The following is a 23,453-nucleotide window of genomic DNA, read 5'->3' on the forward strand; positions in this document are numbered from 1 at the left end:
GTAACACAAGGTCCCAAGGCCCGGGGTGGGAGGAGCAGGGGAGCACAATGTCCCCAGGCCCGAGCAGGGGAGCACAGTGGGAGCTGGTGGCTGGGGGTCTGCAGGGGCAAGGGGGGGTGGTATCCTTAATGTCGGAGTCCTTGAGTGGGGGTGCAGAGGTCCGGGTTGCAGGGCTGACTGTAAGCCCGGGGACAGGTCATAGAGGACTGATAGCACGGCTCCAAGGAAGCGGAGGGATGGAGGAGGGGGAGGAACAGGGGGCCTGAGGAGGGAGTTATATGTCCGGAACACAAAAAACACCAGACCATAATGTCCTATATTTAATGATCCCATCCTTGTTGCCAATTTGTCATGAGCCCCCAGCTTGTACCACTCAGGAGTTTCCTAGACTGGGTTAGTCTCCGTGACACATAATAGTGAAACCAAACCATTAAGGTTACCGTGGAAAGCTTTACTCAGTTTTTACCAACGTGCAGGGGAACGACACATACACACTCTTTCTCACGCCCACTCCACCAAGGGTCCAGTAAGAGTCTGCTGATCAAGGGGGCCCATTGTGTCAGTCCCGCGGCGGAATTTTGGGAGAAGTTCCTGGTGTCACGGAGTGCTGACACAAGCCTCCTCCACACACTGCTTCCCCGCTCATGATTCAAAGTGACCGCCTTTTATCTTCCTAAAGTGTCACAGCGGCTCTCAGTGGCAGTTGTTGATTGGTCCAGGCCCTTTACTTGGTAGGGCAGGATGAGAAAGCCCACACCTCTGTGTCCCACCCCCAAGAGCCAGCAGCGACCTGTCCTGGAGTAGAGCACCTGGTTCTTTTGCGAATTGCTTCTTCATTGTTCGTGGGATTACAAACAGTCATTAGTAAAGCAGCTTGCTTGGGGCTCACCACAAACAAATTTTTTTTATATTTATTTTTTTTTAAAGAGGGCTTTCAGAGTTGGTGAGGATAGAGATGAGATCAAGTGTGTGTCCAAGTTGATGAGTGGGTGGTCAGTGGAGCTTAAGAGCGATATAGGGCGGGGAGCGGAAGGGTCATCAAGAACATCTCTGTGGATCTTGAAGTACCTAAGGATCAGTATAGGCATGGAGAAAGGTGTGGGAGAAAGGGATCAAAATGGTTCAAGAAGTCGAAGGTGGGACCTGGGCGGGGGGCAGTAGATGACCATTACTAGAATCTGGAGTAGGTGATAGAGGCGAATGATATGGGCTTCAAAGGAAGGGAAAGAAAGGGATGGGGGAGATGTAAATGGTGCGAAAGTGACATTGGGGTGGGAGAAGATGAAGCCCCCTCTGGAGAGAGCAGCAGGGGAGAGCCAGGCTTCAGTGGGGGTGAGGAGGAGCAGTGAAGGTCAGAAACAGGTCAAGGATGAAGGGAAACTTTCTGTTGGGAGGGTACGTGGGTGGAGATGGTGAACTGAACAGGCCAGGGTGGGGAGACTGAAGGGGTCAGTTTGGAGGGAAGGGGATGAGGGATGGGACTGAGTCAGGGTGAGGGGGATGGGATGGGGAGGGGTTGGATGGGAGTGCACTGAGGGCTGACTGGGGAGGCAGATGAAAAGGGGGTGCTGGGGCAGGAGGGAGGGGAGGCCAGAAGAAGGGGACTGAAAGCTCATGGTGGAAGCGAAAGAAAGTTCTGATCAGTAAACCCAGTGGGTGGGGACAAATTGCTCTATTAGAGGGTGACTCAGCAGCTCCCACCTGGGGGGATTCTACAAATTCTGAGCTGCCATTAGTGAGTCATTAAGGTTATTAAGTGCAGTCGATTTTATTCATTGCCTAGTAGGGTAGTATCATCAGCATAAGGAAGGTTGTTTATATTCTTTCCTCCAGTCTTTACTCCCCATTCATCTTTATCCAGTCCAGCTTCTCTCACTATGTATTCGTTATAAAGGATAACTTCCCTTTGGAGTGAATGGGTGAGCATTGTTATCAAGTCCTTAGTTGTTGATAGGTCACTGTTGACACATCTCCTTAGTGAGTCACTGTCCTTCTCCTTTGTTGGGGAGTGGATCTGGATCCTGGTGTGCAGAGGGGTGGTGGGGTGGGGGATTGGTGATTCTTTTCTCATGCAGGCCCAAGTCCTTGGTGCACAGATGGAGGGAGGGGGGAATGAGGGTGCCGATGTCCCCTCCCTCGAGGCAGTTCTAGGCCCCCCGTGCTTGTGGGCAGGAAGGTGGAGGTGGGGAGGGCTGTGGGGGTCTCTCCTCTCTGGGTAGTCCCGGGCCTCCGGTGGACCGGGCAACGGGGAGGCGATGCTCCCCTTTGCTCAGTCCTCAGGTACTCACGTGCAGAGGGCGACCCTTCCTTCTAGGGTGATCCCAGCCATCTGGGGAGAGGGGAGGAATAAAGAGGGGTGTTGGAGACCCTCCTCTTGCTTCAGCTTTTTTTGGCCCGTGGCTTGCCAAACAGACACTGGGATGGGGAGCAGCCCTTCTCTCTGGCTCGATTTTAGGCTTCTGGTATGAGAGGAGGGGCCGGAGGGCTCGAGGTCCCTTTCCCGGGTAGATCCTGGGTCACCGGCAGGAATGGCGGAGACCTTCCCCTTGTTTCAGTTTATTTGGCCCCTGGTTTGCCAAGTGGATGCTCCTCGGTAAGCTCTGCACCTCTACTCCTTGGGTGCCTTTTTCCCCCTCTCTTTTTGAGAGGCTTTGCCCCCCCCCCACATTCCAAATCCAGGGAAAGCCCTTCAAAGAGCCCAGACCCCTCTTCTAATAACCCAGTCTCCCATTCTGGACTCAGGGACACTCGCACGCTCTCCCATTCTCTTGGTGGCCTACACCACACACGTCGGAATCTACATTGTTCCCAACAGTTTGTTGCTGCATTACTCTGGGCGTTGTTGTCGAGTCTGTCGTTAGCCTCCCCATCCCATTGACTTTAGCCCCGCTCGTTGGCCGTCTTCTCCTGAATTTACGATCAGCAGTGTTTCTGGTACTGAATCTCCCAGACCAAACCACAAAATGCTGTCGAGGAGCCCTCCTCCATCTTCTTAGCAACCCAGTCTTTAATTCTTTGTCCGGGGACTCTGTCTCTCTGTGTCTCCCTGCTTTTTCTGGCCCAAGCAACACGTGTGTCAGAATTTACTCTGTTCCAGGCCGCTCATTTATACATTCCTCCAAGGTCTCTTCTACAGCCTTGTGCTACCCCTGGAAGTCTCGTCTTCCTGTTGGCCTGCATTGCCCTGCCCGATCAGACTTGGCCCCTTGTTTACTCTGTGCCTATGGAATCAAGGGAGAAGTCAGTGGAAGTTTTGCTGTGACCCAGAGTTTGGAAACAGATAGTGTCCATCTATACATTTTTTTTCCCATTGATCCATTTTGTAATCAGAGGGGCAGTTGTCTAACCACACTCCTTGCCTCCTCACCCTTCACCTGGCGTCAGGTGGCAGTTGAGGACCTCCTCGGGCGGTCTTGAATTTGGGGGCTTTGGGTTCCTTGTGGGCAGGGATTGAGACTACCACCTCTGTTGCATTGTACTTTTCCAAGTACTTAGTACAGGACTCTGCAGATAGTAAGTGCTCAGTCAACACCATTGGTTGGTTGATTGATTTGATCTGGAGTTCCCGAGTCTGGGATCCCTAAATCTGGGTCTGTAAATCCAGGTCGGGCAAACAAACCCTCTAGAGTTTGCAGAAATAAAAGCACTTTTTCTTTTTTCTTCAGTGCTGTCAAGACTAGGAACAAGGGAGGTCATTTCTTCCCATCATTCTTCATTCTAAATTAGGAAGACAAGTGTCTCATTTGACAAGAGTTGATCTCTCCAATGCCTGACCCCAGGAGGTGCCCTCTAGATTCTCTCTCTAAAATTATCCTTAAATAAGAAATTGTCAGCATTATTATTAAAAAAGCTTGTTTCTTGTGTGCAGGAATCATGTCTACTAACTATACTCTACATTCCCAAGCGGTTAGAACAGTGCGCTGCACATAGTAAACATTTGATCAGTGCCACTGATTTTTTCACTGGGTAATGGATTGATAGTGGAGTCAGCTACATAACCTCCCAAGCTTGACCCAAGAAGTGGCCATGCTACTCTTAGCCCAGACTAAACACATTGTCCCCCAGGAGTGGAATAGACACCATGGAGGGAGTCAGGCTTTTGCTGCCTCTTCTGTTTAGTGCCCTAGAATGTAGTGCTTGGCTTCTAGAAAGCCCTGAATAAGTAACTATTACTGTCATTGCGTTCATGGTTGTACCCGTCCTCAGAACGTATGTCCATTCAAATGTACATTCAGTAATTTTGTTCTTATTCCTCTGCTTCTAAATAGTTTTATGTCTGTGTCTCTACATTTTCTCCCCCACCCCGATTAAGAACATGAGCCTCTCGTGGGCAGGGAATATGTCTCACCCTTGGAACAGGGCATTGCACCCCATGGGTGCTCGATAAATACTATGTCTGCCACCACAAATACTTGTTCTGGTTTTCATTCTTTCCCTGGGTGTCGGTCACCTCCCTCCTCTTTGTCCCACGTTCCTAGACTGTGAGCCCTGATGTGGGCCAGGGGCCATGTCCCATTCATCCTCTGTAGTCATCTTTCCCCCAGCACTTTGTATTGTTTTCTGCACATAATAGGCACTCAGTACATCCTAATGAATGAATAAATAAAGGCTGTAAATGGCAGGGAAGGGGACTTTCAGGCCACTAGGCCTGGGGGAGAGGGTGGGTGATGCCCCGCCAGTGAAAAGTACTCCCTTGAGGGTGTGGTCATATGTCTGCTGCAGTCATTCCAGGGATGGGGGCTTGACCCTTGGATTAGAGCTAACAGCTCAGGTTCGGCTCCCCACAAATTGCCCACCCGGCAGGCCAAGAGCCGAATTTATAACTCCCGAGTCAGACTTGGGAGGTGGTCACGATCCAGAAGCCGTCCTCCCCAACTTCCCTGACACACAAATGCCAGTTCCCCGGAGAGGGTTGTTTGAAAACCAGAGGGCAGAAAGATCACTGGAGGATGAGCTGGGATCGAAGCCAGTTTAGTAGACTCTGTCCAGATGGACGCGTGTTGTTGGAAGAGCGTTCCCTAATTGTACCTTTGTGTCCAGACTAGCCAGAGGGTTTGTGGAAACAGAGGTAGGGAAAGGACCTCCCTTTCTTCCTTCCCTGCTGTGGGACTGACATCTGTTGCCCCCTCTCCTCAGGGCTGACTTAGAGGAAGAACATGGCTTAGTGGAAGGAGCCCGGGCTTGGGAGTCAGAGGTGGTGAGTTCTAATCCTGGCTCTGCCACTTGTCAGCTGTGTGACTTTGGGCAAGTCACTTAACTTCTCTGTGCCTGTTACCTCATCTACAGAATGGGGATTAAGACTGTGAGCCCGATTACCTTGTAGCTACCCCAGCACTTAAAACAGTGCTTGACACATAGTAAGCGCTTAACAGATATCATTATTATTACATATACACACCCACCCCCCTCATCCTCGAGTTAGGAAGACCAACCCTGGCACCTCAAACCTCAGTGCTCAGTCCCTTAGAGGTGAAGACCCGGGCTCCAACCCTTACACTCTGGAGTTGGCATAGGATGGGCATGGGCAAGGGGCAGGGGGTTGAGAGGGGCTGGTAGATTCCCAGCAAGTGCTCAATATGATCATTGATCAATCAGTTGAGTAAGATCAAAATGAGAATTACTGGCTATTGTCATCTGTCATCATCCCAGACCCAAAATCCCCATTTCAGAACCATTTAGAGGCATTTCTCCCATTGCTTCTCTCCTCCATCCCTAAGCTGATCTTTGGGGAGTTCCATATCTACGTGAATCCTTCCGATGACGAGGCCCACCAGACCATACTGGGGCCCGTTCGGACCTGGGGATGGGGGCAGGCAGGCGGAAGAGAGAGAAAATTGACAAATACTCAAAGTATGCCCTTCTCCTATTTTCTGTTATTTGGGAATTAATGGGAAGCCGCCTGCTTTGGAGTCTGTCTTTCGATCTCTGTCTCAAGCAAGAGCCACTCAAACATGCTGGGGAAAATGGCTGCAAATTGTAATGGCTTAGTATGAATTAAACTGGTTTTTGGTTTGTTTTTTCCCCAGATCTGTTAATTAGTCTGACCATCTACTCTCATGCCCAGCCTTGATTTTTATTTTAAGCCAACTCTGGCTTCTACTAGTAAAGTTGTTCCTTTTAAGCACTTGATATTCACCCCCCACCTCCCCACCACCATCTATGTACGTATCTGTGATGTATTTTAATGTCTGTCTCCTCTTCTAAATAAACTCCTGGAGGGCAGAGAACATGTCACCACTTAGACATACACTCAATCTTATCATCTCTAATCACTATACGATCTCTACCCTCTCCAACTCTGAGAACCTTCTATCTGACCACAACCACCTCACCTGCCTTCTCTCCCACACACCCCCTCCCCCACAACTCTGTCTTGTTCCCCAACAGACACTTCCGATATTTTGTCCCCATTCAATTTTCTCAAGTCATCATGCCTCATTTCATTCAGTTATTCATAAATTCGTATTGAGTGCTTACTGTCTGCAGAGCATTATACTAAGCAATTGGGAGAGTACAATACAAGAATAACAGAGACATCCCCTGCCCACAATAAGCTCACAGTCTAGAGTTGAGGAGACAGACATCAATGCAAGTAAATAAAGTTACAGATATGTACATCAGTGCTTTGAGGCTGGGAGGGGGGAAGAACAAAGGGATTAAGTCAGAGTGACGCAGAAGGGAGTGGGAGATGAGGAAAAGTCAGGCTTAGTCTGGGAAGGCCTGGTGGGGATATATCTTCAATAAGTCTTTGAAGCAGGGGAGAGACATTGTAGGATTTGAGGAGGGAGGGTATTCTGGGCCAGAGACAGGATGTGGGCTAGGGGTCGGCAGTGAGACAGGTGAGATTGAGGCACAGTGAGAAGGTTAGCACTAGAGGAGCGAAGTATGCGGGCTGGGTTGTGGAAGGAGAGAAGCGAGGTGAGGTAGGGGGGATGGAGTGCTTTAAAGCTAATGGAGAGGAGTTTTTGTTTGATACAGAGATGGATGGGCAATCACTGGAGTCTTTTGAGGAGCCAGGTGATATGTCCAGAAAGTTCTTGTAGAAAAATGATCTGGGCAGCAGAGTGAAGTATGGACTGGAGTAGGGAGAGACAGGAGGCTGATGCAGTAATCCAGGTGGGATAGGATGAGTGATTGTATTAACGTGGTAGGACAGATAATCACATTCCCCATTTCAAAACCTTATTAAAAGCACATCTCCTCCAAGCGGCCTTCCCCAACTAAGCCCTCATTTCCTCTTCTCCCATTCCCTCTGAATTGTCCTTGTACTCCTTTATTTGTTCCACCTTCAGCTCTACGGCACTTATGTGCATATCTACAATTTATATTAATGTCTGTCCCTCTAGTCTGTAATCTCCTTGTGAGCAAGGAACTTGTCTACCAACTCTTACCCTGTTCTCTCCCAAGCACTCGGTACAGTGCTCTGCACATAGTACATAAGATTGATTGATCTGTGCAGAAGAATGGAGCATGGACCAAAGAGGGGAGATGTTGGGGACAGGTAGACCAGGGAGGAAACTGATGTGGTATTTTATTCAAGAAGTGACAAAAGCCGAATCAGGGTCGTGGCCATCTGGCTGGAGAGGTAGGGTGGAGAGATCCAAGAAATATTTAGAGATCCAGGATTTAGAGAGAGGCCAAATATGAGGGTTAATGAGGTGGTGAGGAGTCAAAGATGGCATCAAGGTTGTTTTTGGGACAGTTTGCCACTGTCTTCCCTTAATGGAGTCCTTGAGAGACTTCCTTGCAGAATTCCAGAAAGGGGAAAAGGCATGTTTACCCCCAAAACATACACATTTTCTTTTTCTCTCTTTCCTCTTCCTCCACATTTCTTAGACATTCACTTGATCTGAGCTTACTCTGCTGAAAAGCTTTGTGCTTTTGGGATTCCACATGCACCTAACAACTGCATACAGCCAACAGCAGAAAGCCGTCAGCAAAAAATGGCCTGCAAGATTTCTGTGATGGACAGTTCTGGATTCTTTGTTAGAATTTGTGTTGGTGAGCACAAAATTGTGCAGAGAATTGGACATTCAAGCAGTCCCCTGCCTAACTAGCTGGCTTACTGGCAAATCTAGTTCCAGATCCCCTCCTTGTTCGTGCCCAATTGGTCATGCCCACCCCCCAACCCCGAGAGTAGCTTTCATCAGTTCCATTGCCGTGGCTATGATGGAGACGGTGTGAGTGGATTACAAGTGCTTAGTACAGTGCTCTGCACATAGTAAGTGCTCAATAAATACTATTAAATAGAATAGTCTCTCTCTGGCCATCTGATGTTAGAGAATTTGCCAGATGAAATTCTAACCTAGGGTCTCTAGAAGTCACTAAAAAAGTGCCTCTGAACACAGCGAGAGCTCGAAAAATACCATTCAAAGAAGGAATGAGTGAAATTACAGTAGCCATTGCTGAGGTAGAGCCCCCGAGAATTAATTTAATTACTAAATGTTTTATCTTTACAGTCTGTCTCAGACAGGTAGAGTGATACTATCTACAGTAGGAGTGAGACCACCCCAACAGAGTTGGCTGATCCTGCCAGGTTGGACATTGGCCTGGGTCTGTGGCCTGGGATCAGCTGTTCTGTAGGATGAACGTCTCTGAAGAATGAGCTCTGTCACCCGACATGGGATGCCATTCATTCAGCTGTATTTATTGAGCGCTTGCTGTGGGCAGAGCACTGTGCTAAGCGCTTGGGAATACAATATAACAATAAACAGACACATAACATTAGGATGTTTGGGAAGTTCCATAGTGAGGGAACCAGCTAACTCAAATTCTCTCACAAGAGGCTGGTTCAGATCTGGATCACTTACCAAGGTCGGGGAAGAGTAGGGGAGGCCTTTTCCCCCAACACGTTTCTCCCAGTGCATTTTGGTGCTGCGTTCAACAGCTGGCTGCTCAGACCTAGTTCTTTGCCGGTGACTATTTTGTTAAGCGCTTACTCTGTGTCAAGTACTGTTCTAAGTGCTGGAGTAGATACAAGTTATTCAGGTTGGACCCAGTCCTTGTCCCACATGGAGCTCACAGGCGAAGTCACACATTATCTTGACTTGCATCTGGTTGGAAATCAGTAAAGCGAGGACTGGAAGTAAGGCCACTATAGCACTGGTGTAATGCCCAAAAGTGCTGCAGACCATCAGACAGGCCCACAGAATTGCAAGAGTCTCTTCCAAGAAACCAGGCGGCACAGCTCTGAAACAGTTTGTAACCAGTCTCCCCTCCCCTTCCCCCCAACCCCTCCCTCTAAGGCTTAACCAGCGGGAGTCAGCAGGTGCATTGCTTCTCACAAATCCAGTATGTCGTCTGGTCGCAGTCCAGATCGTTCCAAGAACCATCTTGGCTCATAGCGCCACAGTTTTCCCCGTTCCGGTTGTTAGGCTCACCCGGCTGCCAGAAGCTGGAGAAAATATGGAATTGAGAAAAATCCATCATTCACCATCTAAGAATCTGAGAGATGCCGTATTGCAGGGGAAACTATTCCCTTCTACTGCAGCGCAGAAGAGCAGCAACCAACTCGTGTAACAAGAAAAAACAATTCTTGTGTGCCTCGAGTCCTGAATAAGCCCCACTTACCACTCACTCCTGTCACTGCTGCTTCCTGCTAGGCCACCCAAAGTTTCTATTTACTGTCCCCATTGCCAGCCATGATGGCTGGACCCACTAGATATGGGTCCCCTAGATATGTGGGCCTATGTTGAAAACTTGTTCTCAGTTGTGGAAGCAGCGTAGCCTAGTGGGTAGAGCAAGGACCTAGGAGTCAGAAAGACCAGGTTTCTAATCCCGGCTCTGCCAAGTGTCTGCTGTATGACCTCGGGCAAGTCACTTAACGCGTCTGGGTCTCGGTTACTTCATCTGTAAGATAGGGATTAGGAGTGTGAGCCCCATGAGGGACAGGGACTGTGTCCAACCTGATTAACTTGTGTCTACCCCAGCACTTAGAACAGTGCTTGGCCCATAATAAGTGCTTAACAAGTACTATTATTATCATTATTATTATTCCAGGATCTTAGAACAGTGTGCTGTACACACAGGAAGTGCTCGATAAATACTAGTGATTGATTGATTACTGTCAATCAATCAGCAGCCTTTATGGAGAGTCTGTTGCGTGCTGAGCTCCACACTGAGCACTTGGAAGAGCACAGTAGAGGCAGTAGACCTGGTCCCCTGCCCTCAAGCTGCTTGCGTCTAGCTAGGGGAGACAGACACTAAAGTAATTTATGGATAGGAAGGAGGAAGACAAGGGGAAAAGTGGCTATGTAGATGAATGAGGGTTTAAGGAATACTAGGGTACGTAAGATGGAATGGACTTTGTGAGTGTTGTGAGTAAATGAGTGTGTGAGAGGGTGCAGAAGTACTGATGGGGCAGTAAGGGACTAGAACCTGGGACGAAGATTAAAATTAATCGGTTCAGGGGTCACGTTAGTCATTCAGATTAATGGTTCGTTCCAACCTAGTGTTCTTTCTCTGACAGGGCACCAGAAGAGGCTTGGAGAAAGAGTGGGGATAGTTGCCCTGTTTCACATCCACACTTGTGGTTAGGGACATATCTTCTAATACCATAACTGAGCATTCTAATAAACTATTATTGTCCTTTCAGACATTGATTTATGCAAACCCTTCTTAAAACTATTGCTATTTTGGGCCTGCATAACTTCTGTTGAAAACAAATCCCATATGCTTGCAGTACACAAAGTGTTTTCTTTTATTTTTGAACTGACCACCTTCAGGTTTCAATGAACACGTTCTTCTTTGGATGGTGACCTTTATAAGGGTACACTTTAAGGATTTTGACCTCTCCTCCTAGTCCCCCCCTTTGTCCTTTTCTTTCCTCTATAAATAATCTTTTCCACCTGGAATAATTTCCTCTGGGCCACGAGCTCCTCCTAGTTCTCTCTTGAATGCCTACTCCTTCTAGGCAGCGTTTATCAAGCCCCGCCAAGGAGTTGGCATCAAGAACACTGTTGAGCCCTCCCAGCTCATGATGATGAGGATGATGATGGAATTTAAGGGCTTACTTTGTGGCAGGCACTGTTCTAAGCACTGGGGTAGTTACAAGCTGATCAAGTTGGACACGGTCCTTGTCCCACATGGGACTCACAACATTAATCCCCATTTTGCAGATGAGGTATCTGAGGCCCAGAGAAGTTAAGTGACTTATCCAAGGTCACACAGTCGACAAGTGGCAGAGCCAGGATGAGAACCCGTGTCCTTCTGACTCCCAGGCCCATGCGCTATCCACTAGGCCACGCTGAGAGAATCACTCTCAAATTGACTGAACGGGTGGTGAGTATCTAACGTAACATTGATCTGATTGGAGAGACAGAAAGAGAGAAATACAGAGAGAAAGGGAAAGAGAGAGAGAGAGATTTTTCTTCAGCTTCCTTGCCTGCTCAGCCCCAACCCTACGAAGGAATCAGAGGGGAACCTCCAACCCGGGTATCCCAAGCTGCATTTTAGGGAAAGGGACTTGCCTTAAGGACACAGGAGAGCCATCCATCCACTGCCACTGCCCTTCACGATGTCTGTCACTGAGGCCCAGCCAGTATATCCGGGGAGAGCCATGCACCTTAGCCAAAAACTTCTGCAAGTGGAGACTCAAGTAAGCTCAGGTCCAGGTCACACAAATCCACCAGTCCCTCCACATCCATTGTATCTGGAATAACCTTCCTTATCTCTCTGATGGGCTCATTCTTGAAGACTCAGTGTCTGTGACAGCCTTCCCCTGAGATTCTGTGCTCTCCCAGAATCCCTGGGAACAGACATTCCTGATTCTGCTCTCCCCTCTCTTTCTGGGATTATCCTCCCTTTTTATTTGTGTGTGTGTGTTGTCATCTGCCTTGTCCTGTTATCTCGGACTCATCCCAGGCTGCTTCTGTGGGATGACAAGCCCACCTACTTTCCGAAGACCCTAACGGTAGAGGTATGTGCTATTCTCTACGATACTGTAGGAAGCAGATGAGGGAACAGCAGCACGGCCAGCTCCAAGGCAATGGGCTGCGGCCCTCACCTACCTCTCCATGCCTGTCGTTAGCCACTAGAGGACCAGATACAAAAGTGTTGGTGGTCCAGCACCAGTCACACCCACTACTAGAAAAACAAGGCAAATGCAGAGCCTACTGATGGTGGGCAACTCCTCCCCTACCCTACCCAAAAGTTAGGCAAAAAAACCACCTGTTACTGCAAGGTTCAAACCCACCCCTCCCACAAGAGTCTATCTTTCCCCAGGATGGAATGGATCGTTGATCATACTTCAGTCTTTTCAGCCCCATCCACATGCCTGAGGAGGATTTCACCATAAGTGCTATGATCTTTCAACACAAAAGGACAATTATTCATCGGCCTGGAAATGATAATGATGGTATTTGTTAAGCACTTACTACGTGCCAGGCACTGTACTGAGCGCTGGGGTGGATACAAGCAAATCAGGTTGGATGCAGTCCCTTGTGGGGCTCACTGTCTCAATCCCCATTTTACAGATGAAGTAACTAAAGCACAGAGAAGTAAAGTGACTTGCCCGAGGTCACACAGCAGACAAGTGGCAGGACTGTGATTAGACCCCATCACCCTCTGACTCCCAGGCCCGTGCTTTATCCACTACTCAAATGTGATGGCCTGGAATGCAAACATTTTAAATTTGCCTTTACTTTTATGCTAGACAAAGAGTTGGGCACTGTGGGCTTCTTTTAAGCTTGGTTCGGGAAAACCACCAGGCTCCTGGCACTTCACAAAACTTGGGCAGGACTTGAACCTTTTTTTAAAAGAAAAAAATGGTATCCATTAGGGGCGTCTGAGCCGGTGACACCTTCAGCATTCTATACCCACACTGTGGCCACGTCTAGCTAACCATAGGAAGGGACAAAGAGGCTTGCTCCTAAAGAAAACGACTTTGTGTTTGAAGTGTTAATCCCCAGGCTGTTGAAAGGTCTAAATCCCAGGGCTAAATTCCTGGCAGATGAGAGGAGGACTGGGTGGGAGAAGTGGCTTACCTGCTCCTCTGTGTTGCTGATGGTGACTAGGTGTGAAAGGTTTTCCATGCAGAAACGACCAGCATTCTCCCAGGTTTTGGTGATGGTGGAAAAGTAATAGCATTTACCCTTGAAAGGGAGCCAGTTCTTTGGGCAGAAGTTGCAGGGACAACCTGTGGAATGGGATGAGCCCACCTTACTGTCCAACTCAGGATCCTCTTCCCAGGAACCTGAATTGTTCCCCGATACTACCCTTGCCCGCCATTCATTGTCTTCCTCAACTCTCATTCATTCAATCATATTTATTGAGTGCTTACTGTGTGCAGAGCACCGTACCAAGCACTTGGAAAGTTCAATTTGGCAACAGAGACAATCCCTACCCAGCAACGGGCTCACAGTCCAGAAGAGGGAGACAGACAACAGAACAAGTAGACAGGCATCAATAGCATCAAAATAATAGATATGCACACATCATTAATAAAAAGAATTATAAATATGCACAAATATACACAGGTGCTGTGGGGCGGGGAAGGGGGTAGAGCAGAGGGAGTAGGAATGATGGGGAGGGGAGGAGGAGCAGAGGAAAAGGGGGGCTCAGTCTGGGAAGGCCTCCTGGAGGAGGTGGCTCTCAGTAGGACTTTGAAGCAGGGAAGAGAGCAGGTTTGGCAGATTTGAGGAGGGAGGGCATTCCAGGCCAGAGCTCACCTAACATGTCTCGCAGCTCCTGCACAGCCCTATTGGCATCCATTTTGATCTGTTCAATGTCCTTCCTTATCTCAGAAACTGGAAGCACAGAGGTTGGCCTCATCAAGCAGTGAGATCTCCCCAAACACAAAACATTCCCGCCTACTCCAGCCCAGACAACAGCTCTCCTCTGCCTCCCCAAATTCTTGGTTTGTTTCCCGTTCCCTCCCTACCTTCTTTCTCTGCCCCTTTATTTTTCTCCTAATTATTCTCCGCTGGAACTCCTGGCTCCTCCTCAACACTCACTTTTTCCCTGGAATAGTAATGATAACTGTGGCATTTGTTCCACACTTACTTGGTGCCAAGCACAAAGATGCTATGGTATAATCAGATCAGAGGCAGTCCCACTCCAACCTGAGGCTCACAGTCTAAGCGGTAGGAAGAACAGCTATTAAATCCCCACTTTGCAGATGAGGAAACCGAGGTACCCAGAGGTTAAGTCGTAGTCAGCTTGGGAGTCAAAATGTCATGGGTTCTAATCCCAGCTCTGCCACTTGTCTGCTGTGTGACCTTGGGCCGGTCACTTCCCTTCTCTGTGCCTCAGTTCCCTCATCTGTAAAATGGAGATTGAGACTGTGAGCCCCATGTGGGACAGGGACTGTGTCCAGCCTGATTTGCTTGTACCCATCCCAGTGCATAGTACAGTGCCTGATTTAACAAATACCACAGTTATCATCATCATCATTATTATGCAACTCGCCCAAGGCCATGCAGCAGGCAAATGGCGAAGTCAGGATGGGGACCCCTGATTCCCAATCCGGTGGTCTTTTCACTAGGCCATGTCTCTATGCCTCACAGGCACCTACAGATGGATGGATAATGATTTGGACATGGCCAGTTCTCTGTTTGACAATTGTGAACTGGATGTCGACAACAAGCAGCAAAATCATCACCACTTGTCAGCAGCCCAATGGACAGCCAAAAAACAAACCTTGAACTCTAGCTGAGCTCTTGCTCAACCCAAAATCTAATTGCAACCTTAATCTTGGCCCTAATCCTAGCCCTCTTTCTAATTCGAATGAAGTTTGGGGCCATTGGGGTTAGCAGTGGGTTGATTTTGAGTGATTTGGTTTGAGGTAATGGGTCACTCCACTCCTCCATGAACCTTTATCTTGATTGGGTGTCTATTGCTCAGCTTGTGCTAAGTGGTTCGGTAGCTGTCCCTCCAATTCCTTTACTACTACTCTAGCAGTGGCTTAGTGGAAAGAGCCCAGGCTCGGGAGTCAGAGGACGTGGGTTCTAATCCCACCCCGCACTTGTGTGACCCGGCTCAAGTCACTTAACTTCTCTGGGCCTCAGTTACCTCATCTGTAAAATGGGGGTGAAAAGTGTGAGCCCCACGTGGGACAACCTGATGGTCCCTGTATCTACCCCAGCGCTTAGAACAGTGCTCTGCATATAGTAAGCGCTTAACAAATACCATCATTATTATTATTATTATTATTATTATCTCCAGTATTCTTTAGTTCCTCTCCAAGTTTTAGAGCCCTAGTCATTCCCCTTAAACAGTAGATGAGAGACAGTGGGTCGATCGGTTCTTACCGTTTGGGACTACAGCCCAGAGATTGGCCAGCTCTCTCCTGGCATCAGCTCGGATTGCCTCCCGATCCCTCTTGGCCTCCGCTGTCACCTTTGACACTGGAACCATAAGCATCCTCAGTACCAGCCCCCCGTGGGGCAGGAAATAGGAGTCGGCCAGGTGAAACCAATCTCCGGTGCCACCCCGTCCATGGCCCGCCCTGTTAGGGTCTGGTCCAGGTAGATGACCACCAGGTGGTCAAGCTCGTCTGGAGTCGTCCGGACTCCTCTCGCCCCACTCTCTCCTCCTCCTTACCCCACTCCAGGACTCACCGTTCATCACCCATTCCAGTTGCTGAAGGGTTAACATTCTCAGTTCCTGTGCAGTCTCCTGGTCTGGAGAAAAGAGAACTGCAGCTTTGGCCCTGAGCTTGCCCCCTTTGCTGCCTCTTTCCCTCCCTCCAGGAATTTAGCCTATGGCGCTGGGGAGGGACAGCAGATGTGGCCGGGCTGACTCTGAGGAAGGGGCCGAGGAAGATGCCTCTGGCTCACCTCTCTGTGACGGGGCCATGGCTCACGGGACCAGCCCGCGAGACTCCCAAGATGGGCAGCCTCTGGGACAACTCAGATCCCTCTCAGGGAGGATTCAGATTCCTCAGAGAGGCCTACTACTGACAGTCCTGCTATGTCCCTTGACTCCCAGCTCTCTCTCCAGACTTCCCCAAGCTCTTTGGCCTTTGCGGAAGCGCCAGCGTTCCTGGACCGGGAATCGTTTCCCAGCCTCCAGAGTCACAGCTCAGACTTACACTTCAGCAGAGTTAGAGCAAGCCCAGTCAAGCCCAGCAGCAACGCAGTTCCCACCAGCACACACAGAGACACCACCATCTTCCCCTTTTGGCTGAACCGTGCTGGGGGAGGAACTGTGGAGAGCAAGAGAGATTGCAGCTAGAGTTCAAGAGAGAGGAGCCCCCAAAGACAGAGAGGAGAGGACTCATGGGTCCTTTGTCTGGAGGAAGAAGACATTCCCAGGTTCCTTAGTCATCTCACAGGCAGGGTATCTCAGAAACCAACCAGGAGGAGGTTTGGATTTGGAGCAGGAACTCTGTGTGTGTGCGTGTGTGTATCTGTGTGTCTGTATACACTGACACATATGTTGCCTGCTTAAGCTGCTCCCACTAAAAAAAAAAGGACCAAAACCCATTTGCCTCTCGTTCGAAGAGGAGGTAACACCTGAAGAGAAGAGGGCAAGAGAGGACAGGAACTACGGATCAAGTCCTTGGTTCCTTAACGTCACATGTGGTCGGTTTCTCTAGGCCCCTTGGGCCCAGAGGTGGGGTCGACCCAGCCTCAGAGATAAGCGCCTTCACGACTGACGGGCCCCAACTGTGGGTTGAGGAGCCCCACCCTCTGACGCACCCGGGGGAGGCCGGGACACCAAGCTTGGGTAGGATCTAGGCGGGGTCAGGGGCTGGAGCTGGGAACGTTGACTCACCATCCTGGGGAGGCTCAAAAGCCATTGCAACGGCTGTGGAGTTCAGATCTAGCCCTGGAGGAGAAGAGGTTCCTTCAGGCAAAAAAAGGATGGGGGGAGCCCATTTCCTCCCAAACGTGCCCCCGTAGTCCTGCCTAGACCCAGGGTGGTCCAGGCCCTCTACATTCCCTTTCTCGTCCGAGGTCATAACCGGGGTCTATGGCACCGTTAGGCGTGCATGAAGGACTGTGCCTACCCACTGGAGCAACAAATCCCATCAGCCCCCATGAAAAGATGTGCTTGTGCTAGTCAATATGCTTGAGTGACCCTCTCCCCTTTTCTCCCCTTCCTCCGCACCCATTTTCCTCAGATTAGGTACCGGTCCCTCCTGCTCCGGATTTGGGTCAGGCTCGACTCCACCTGGGCAGGGCAAGGGCCCAGTCCCTTCTTTCCCTTCTTCCAGTTTCAGTTGCTCACCTGAGAAACCAGGAAAGCTAGGGACACAGGGTCAGGCTAGGAAAAAGATCCCCCAATATCCAAGAAGGATTGAATCCTATCAGGGAGGTTAGGTAGAGGTTTGGCATTCTGGCTAATCCTCCTGATGCCTTCTCCCAGAATCCTTCACCTGGTTTGCCCACTACTCACCCAAACGTGGGGGTGGACAGGACACAGTGGTGAGGGTCAGATCTGGAAGGAGAGAGAGGGAGAGGATTTTTACCCAGGGCAGTATTTGCTTGGGTTCAAGAGAGGGAGAAGTCCAGCACTTACCTTCTTTTGGGGATTTATCAGGGAGAGTTGGCTTTGCCAAGCCCCGCCCTGTAGGGGAGAGAAATAGGGACCTTGAACCTGGGCCAGGAGGGGATTTGGGTCCACTGGCCCTTCCCAGCCATCCACCTGCCATCGGCCCATCATCTGCCCAGAGACTGTGAGGGGAGGTTTCCTCCCAACCCCACCACCGGAGAACCGTCCAAAACCCAACTCACCAGCTCGGGGTGGTCTCGGGGGAGCTATGGACCCTAGAGGAGAGAGGGGAAGCGGGAGTGATCCATGACGTAGACAGTTTACTTACCCACTTTCCCTTGGCCTGCTCTCTGGAGACAGTGAAACTCAGATGGCTAGTTTCGCTTCCTATTTATTGCATTTCACATCCTACTTCAAAGGCCACTGGGCACCTCCAGGGTGCCCTCCCCCAGATTCCAGTCCCAAGTGGAAGATTCCAGTCCTAGGTGGAATCCACCCCCTAGTTTGCCCTGTAGACTACTCTGGGTTGATACAAGGCCAAGGAACCCTGAGGGGTTACTACGTGAACTGGTTATTTTCTTCTGTGCTCACGCCCTCCGATTCCTTCTTGAACTCCCCCCGCCACCACTTAGGCACTTCACTTCTCTGGGCCTTAGTTTCCCAATCTCCCTCCCCTCCTTAGACTGTGACCCCATGTGAAACAGGGACTGTATTCGATCTGCCCTGCTCCAGGGCTTAGCACAGGGCTTGGCACATAGAGCTTAACAAATACCAAAATTATCTTTATTATTATCATCATCATCATTAAGTGGAGCATTGACTGGACTGGATTGCCTTGGCCTCTGCTCCAGGAATTGGGTTGGGGGAAAACAGTATGCGACCAGGGAGTTAGCTGGGTGGCCTACTGGATAGAGCACGGGCCTGGGAGTCAGAAGGACCTGGGTTCTAATCCCAGCTCGGCCGCTTGTCCGCTGTGTGACCTTGGGTGGGTCACTTCACTTCTCGGTGCCTCAGTTACCTCATCTGTAAAATGGGGATTAAGACTGTGAACCCCATGAGGGACATGGACTGTGTCCAGCCTGATTAGCTTTTATTCAATCGGATTTACTGAGCACTTACTGTGTGCAGAGCAATGTACTAAGCGCTTGGGAGAGTACAATATAATAAGCAGACATATTCCCTGTCCACAACGAGCTTTCACCAGCGCTTAGTACAGTATCTGGCACATAATAAGCACAACAAATAACATTTAAAAAAATTAACAAAAAACACTTAAAAAAAAAAATTAAAAAACAGTCCCAGCCTACCCCGGTCCCGTATCCCAGAGAATGGGCCCACCTGGACGTTGGGCTTTCCTCTTCCCAGGTTTGACGGGGGGAGCCTCGTTGGTCGGGCTCACATTCTCGTAGTCATCGTCATCCCCCATGTCCTCTACCGCTCCTTCCATGGGAGAGAAGAGTCAGTTTCGCCCCATCCTCACCTTCCCAATCCCAGAATCAGGTCAAATCCCTGAGCTGTAGGGTGGAGAGGTTGAGGAATGCCCATCAAGGCTGCCCAGGAGAGCAGGGAAAAGCTGCTGGGGTGTCGGGAGAGCAGCCAAACTCTTCACCCTCTTTTTTTTTCTCTCTCTCACACACACACACACAAACACACTCCCAGATACCCACCAAGACCCTTATCCCAATACACAGCCCTTTACCCACCACTCTAAAGCCTGCCCAAAGCCTGCTTTCCTCAAATTATCTTGCCTGGTTCCCCAGCCTTTCCCATCCAGGGTTCATGGTGCCCTTAACCCCACCTACCTGGGACCATCCATACCCTTCCCCTACCCCCCACCAACAAATTTCCTAGCTACTTCTAGGGAGGAACCCAGCAGTAACTGTCCCGGAGCAACATCTGAGTAGTACAGAGCAGATGTCTCAGAAGTGGGAAGCAACCGAGGCCAAGAAACCCTGAAGTTTACCAAGTGAACGGCCCCCGCCACCACCTAGGCCCAGCTCAGAGTCGTACCTGTTCGGCCCCTGCGAAATGAAAACCAATTTCCGTACTGGCTGGACAGGGTCATAGCCGAACACAGAGTCAGCAGAGAGGGTAGCCAGGTCTTCTCATACCCCAGTCAGGTTGCTCCCTTTTTGGCGCTTGCCCCATTTCAGTTCCTCTTTGCTCTCGGAGGGCAGCAGTATGCAAATCCAGCTTCCTCGGCACCCCTCCTAGCATGGCTAACTCTGCAATGAAAATTCCTGGACAGAAATAGAGAAAACACAGGGGATTGGTGTATGTTGCCCATGTTTTACCTGGAGATGGAACACACGGTCCTTCCATTCGCTTGAATTGCGGCAAGCAGGCCATTCCAGAATTGCCCAGACTAATCCCAGATCCATCAGTGAAGCAGCGTGGCCCAGTGGATAGAGCACGGGCCTGGGAGTCTGAAGGACCTGGGTTCTAATCCCAGCTCTGTCACTTGTCTGCTGTGTGACCTTGGGCAAGTCACTTCACTTCTCTGGGCCTCATTTCCCTCATCTGTAAAATGGGCATTAAGACTGGGAGCCCCACTTGGGACAGGGACTGTGTCCAACCTGATTATCTTGTATCCACCCCAGCGCTTAGTACAGTACCTGGCATATGATAAGCACTTAACAAATACCATTTCAAAAAAAATAAATAGTATTTATTGAGTGCTGATTCTGGACGGAGCACTAGACTAACTAAACTGTTGGGAGAACAGTGCAAAAGAGTTGGTAGACACCCAATCCCTGCCCTCAAGGATCTGACAGTCTATTATTATTATTGTTATTGTGGTATTGGTTAAGTGCTTACCATATGCCAGGCACTGTACTAAGCGCTGGGGTGGATACAAGATAATCAGGTTGGACACGGTCCCTGTCCCACGTGGGGCTCCCTGTCTTAATCCCCATTTTACAGATGAGGGAACTGAGGCCCAGATAAGTGAAGTGACTTGCCCAAGGTCACACAGCAGACAAGTGACAGAGCTGGGATTAGAAGCCAGGTCCTTCGGACTCCCAGACCCATGCTCTATCCACTACACCATGCCGCTGTGAATGGATGGCAGTCCTCCCCTTCCCAGTTCCCAGCTCTATGGGGAACCACTTTTGCTCCCATCCTGGGGCAGCCTTGCTGTGTCTCCTTCAGCTCTCTCGATGTTCCCTGTTGCCCTGCAGCTTTTCCTGATCCCTGCAGATCCACTTCCCCCCACCCCCACTCCCCCATCTCCCTACTCCTTCCTCGCGGCACCTGGCCCAGCCTCTCCCCTCTCCCATCCATCTCCCCAGCCTGACACGGCTGCCCCAGCCTCCCAGCCCTCAGTCACGTGACTGGGGCCTTCTCCTACCTTCTACAAGGAGGAGCCTGAGGCCTGCCCCGGTCCTTGGGGACCAGATGTGTAACTGTTTTTCTTGGGTTTTTTTCTGCCCACTTGTGGGACTACCCACTTGCTGCCACACCCACAGTCTATTTTCATGCTCATCAAACCATTAAGAAGGGAGAAAAACACACTGAATTTTCCCCTGACAAATATCCTGAACCCAACATGGCCTCTAGGGGCTGAACCTCAGGCCTTGGCCCCCGCCTCTGCCCGTGCTCCTGAGGAGGTAGGATATGAGGAGGGGACTGGCTGCCTTCTCCGTCAGCTGACGGGGCTATGTGGGACCCAGCTGGACCGGAGGGTTTCCAGATTTCCAGAATCTGTCCTGGGTGGATCCAAGGTCGTCGCCCAAGCGCTTGGATCTGTCCCCTTCGAGCACTCGATATTTACCCCACCCTCAGCCTCACCACCCTTATGTCCATATCCAAAATTTATTTTCATGTGTTTCCCTCTCCGGACTGTATACTCCTTGCGGGCAGAGAAGTCGTTTTCCTAATCTATTGTATGTATGAATTAATTAAAAAACAAGCTTCAATAATAATTATGGTATTTGTTAAGTGCTTACTATGTGCAGAGCACTGTTCTAAGCACTGGGGTAGATACAGGGTAATCAGATTGTCCCATGTGGGGCTCACATTTTTTTTTAATCCCATTTTTACAGATGAGGTAACTGAGGCCCAGAGAAGTTAAGTGACTTGCCCAAGGTCACACAGCAGACAAGTGGCAGAGTCGGGATTAGAACCCACAACCTGACTCCCAAACCCGGGCTCTTGCCACTAAGCCACGCTGCCATTGATTGATGGGTCTGAGGCAATCTCCAAGGGAAGGGCTTCTTAGCTATTAATTGAATGCTTAGTGAGTGCAGGCACTGGACTAAGGACTTGGGAGAGTAATAATAATAATAACAATAATAATAATGGTACTTGTTAAGTGCTTGTTAAGTGCCAAGCACTGTTCTAAATACTGGGGTAGATACAAGGTAATCAGGTTGGACACAGTCCCTGTCCTACATGGGGCTCGCACTTTTAATCCCAACTCGCACTCTTAAACCCCATCTCTGAGGCCCAGAGAAGTGAAGTGACTTGCCCATGATCACACAGCAGACAGGTGGCGGAGCTGGGATTAGAACCCAGGTCCTTCTGACTCCCAAGCCTGTGCTCTATCTACTAACCACGCTGCTTCTCGTAAACCATAAACTAGAGAACTGCGGACTAGAGTTGGTAGACAGAATTTCTGCCTTCAAAGAGCTTATGTAGAGGAGGGGCAAGGGGAAGTGGATTAGATGGGTAGGGGAAAATTGGTCTAGATCAAGGGGAGGTCAGTCAGTCAGTCGATCGAATTTATTGAGTTCTTGCTTTGTACAGAGCAATGTAATAAGTACTTGGGAGAGTACAATATAACAATGCACCAGACACATTCCCTGCCCACAATGACCTTACCTTTTGGCTCACTCACTCACTCACTCACTCACTCACTCACTCACTCACCCTCTATCTGGTCCTATGGGGCACTGAGGTCAGAAGGCCTCAGAACCCATATGCAGCCTGGAGCCCAGCACCAGGGGCCAGATTCCAAGCTCAGCCAAGCCAGATCTGGCCCCCGTGAACTCTGGTTTGCTCAGCACTGGTCCAGATGGATGAGGCTGCACAGAGAAGAAAAAAAAAAAGAATGAGATGAGACCAAGCCAGAGCAGGGAGATGTGAATTTGAATTAAGGAGAAGCAGTGTGGCTTAGTGGATAGAGCATGGGCCTGGGAGTAAGAAGGACCTGGGTTCTAAACCCGACTCCGCCACTTGCCTGCTGTGTGGCCTTGGGCAAGTCGCTTCATTTCTCTGGGCTTCATCTGTAAAATAGGGATGAAGAGTGTGAGCTCCATGTGGGGACAGGTACTGTGTCCAACCTGATTAACTTGTATCTACCCCAGCACTTAGAGCAGTTCTTGGCATGTAGTAAGTGCTTAACAAGTACCATAATATTAGTAACAATAATTATCATTATGATTGAGGTGACCAAAAACCTGATTACCTTCAAGGCGTGGCTCAGTGGAAAGAGCCCGGGCTTTGGAGTCAGAGGTCATGAGCTCGAATCCCAGCGTGTGACTGTGGGCAAGTCACTTAACTTCTCTGTGCCTCAGTTACCTCATCTGGAAAGTGGGGATTAAGACTGTGAGCCCCACGTGGGACATCCTGATTCCCCTGTGTCTACCCCAGCACTTAGAACAGTGCTCGGCACATAGTAAGCGCTTAACAAATAACATTATTATTACCTTAGGCAGGATAAGGCGTGGGACTGGAGGGATGGGAGTGGAGGGAGGAAAAGCGTGGCTTAGTGGCAGGAGCCTGGGTTTGGGAGTCGGTGGTTATGGGTTCGAATCCCGGCTCTGCCGCCTGTCAGCTGTGTGAGTTTGGGCAAATCACTTCACTTCTCTGAGCCTCAGTTCCCTCATCTGTAAAATGGGGGTGAAGACTGTGAGCCCCACGTGGGACAACCTGATTACCTTGTATCTACCCCAGCGCTTAGAACAGTGCCTGGCACATAGTAAGTGCTTAACAAATACCAATATTATTATTATTAAAAAGAGCTAAACCTAAGGAACTAAACCCCTCCCTCCACAGCATTTATGTACCTATCTGTA

The 23,453-nt window shown here is 49.7% G+C and overlaps 1 protein-coding gene across 2 annotated transcripts; it reads right to left on the minus strand.

Annotated features, from left to right (window-relative positions):
- Nucleotides 1-8,724: 8,724 nt before the first annotated feature.
- On the minus strand, nucleotides 8,725-19,668 carry CLEC17A (C-type lectin domain containing 17A). 2 transcript variants are annotated; one of them, XM_029068552.2, is made up of 13 exons: nucleotides 19,447-19,668; nucleotides 18,775-18,876; nucleotides 17,679-17,711; nucleotides 17,464-17,511; nucleotides 17,341-17,382; nucleotides 16,717-16,770; nucleotides 16,031-16,144; nucleotides 15,558-15,620; nucleotides 15,249-15,344; nucleotides 13,668-13,745; nucleotides 12,984-13,135; nucleotides 11,469-11,578; nucleotides 8,725-9,394 (listed from the first exon to the last, which is right to left on the minus strand). In XM_029068552.2, exons 1-13 carry the CDS (start codon nucleotides 19,499-19,501, stop codon nucleotides 9,262-9,264), a joined length of 1,080 nt encoding a protein of 359 aa, XP_028924385.1. In that variant the 5' UTR covers nucleotides 19,502-19,668; the 3' UTR covers nucleotides 8,725-9,261. The 2 variants fall into 2 exon arrangements, with proteins under 2 accessions (XP_028924385.1, XP_039768720.1); XM_039912786.1 differs by lacking the exon at nucleotides 16,031-16,144.
- Between the last annotated feature and the right edge of the window lie 3,785 nt (nucleotides 19,669-23,453).

This window comes from Ornithorhynchus anatinus, chromosome 7 (genome assembly GCF_004115215.2).
Source record: "Ornithorhynchus anatinus isolate Pmale09 chromosome 7, mOrnAna1.pri.v4, whole genome shotgun sequence".
NCBI lineage: Eukaryota > Metazoa > Chordata > Mammalia > Monotremata > Ornithorhynchidae > Ornithorhynchus > Ornithorhynchus anatinus.

Bases quoted from the DNA above. Each gene is read 5' to 3' on its own strand.
- CLEC17A (XM_029068552.2), bottom strand. From the start codon at position 19,501: ATGACCCTGTCCAGCCAGTACGGAAATTGGTTTTCATTTCGCAGGGGC. The intron at 17,712-18,774 runs GTGGGCCCATTC...TCTCTCCTCTAG, and splicing joins GAGGAAAGCCCAACGTCCAG to GGTCCATAGCTCCCCCGAGA. The intron at 17,383-17,463 runs GTAAGTGCTGGA...CTCTCCTTCCAG, and splicing joins TGATAAATCCCCAAAAGAAG to ATCTGACCCTCACCACTGTG.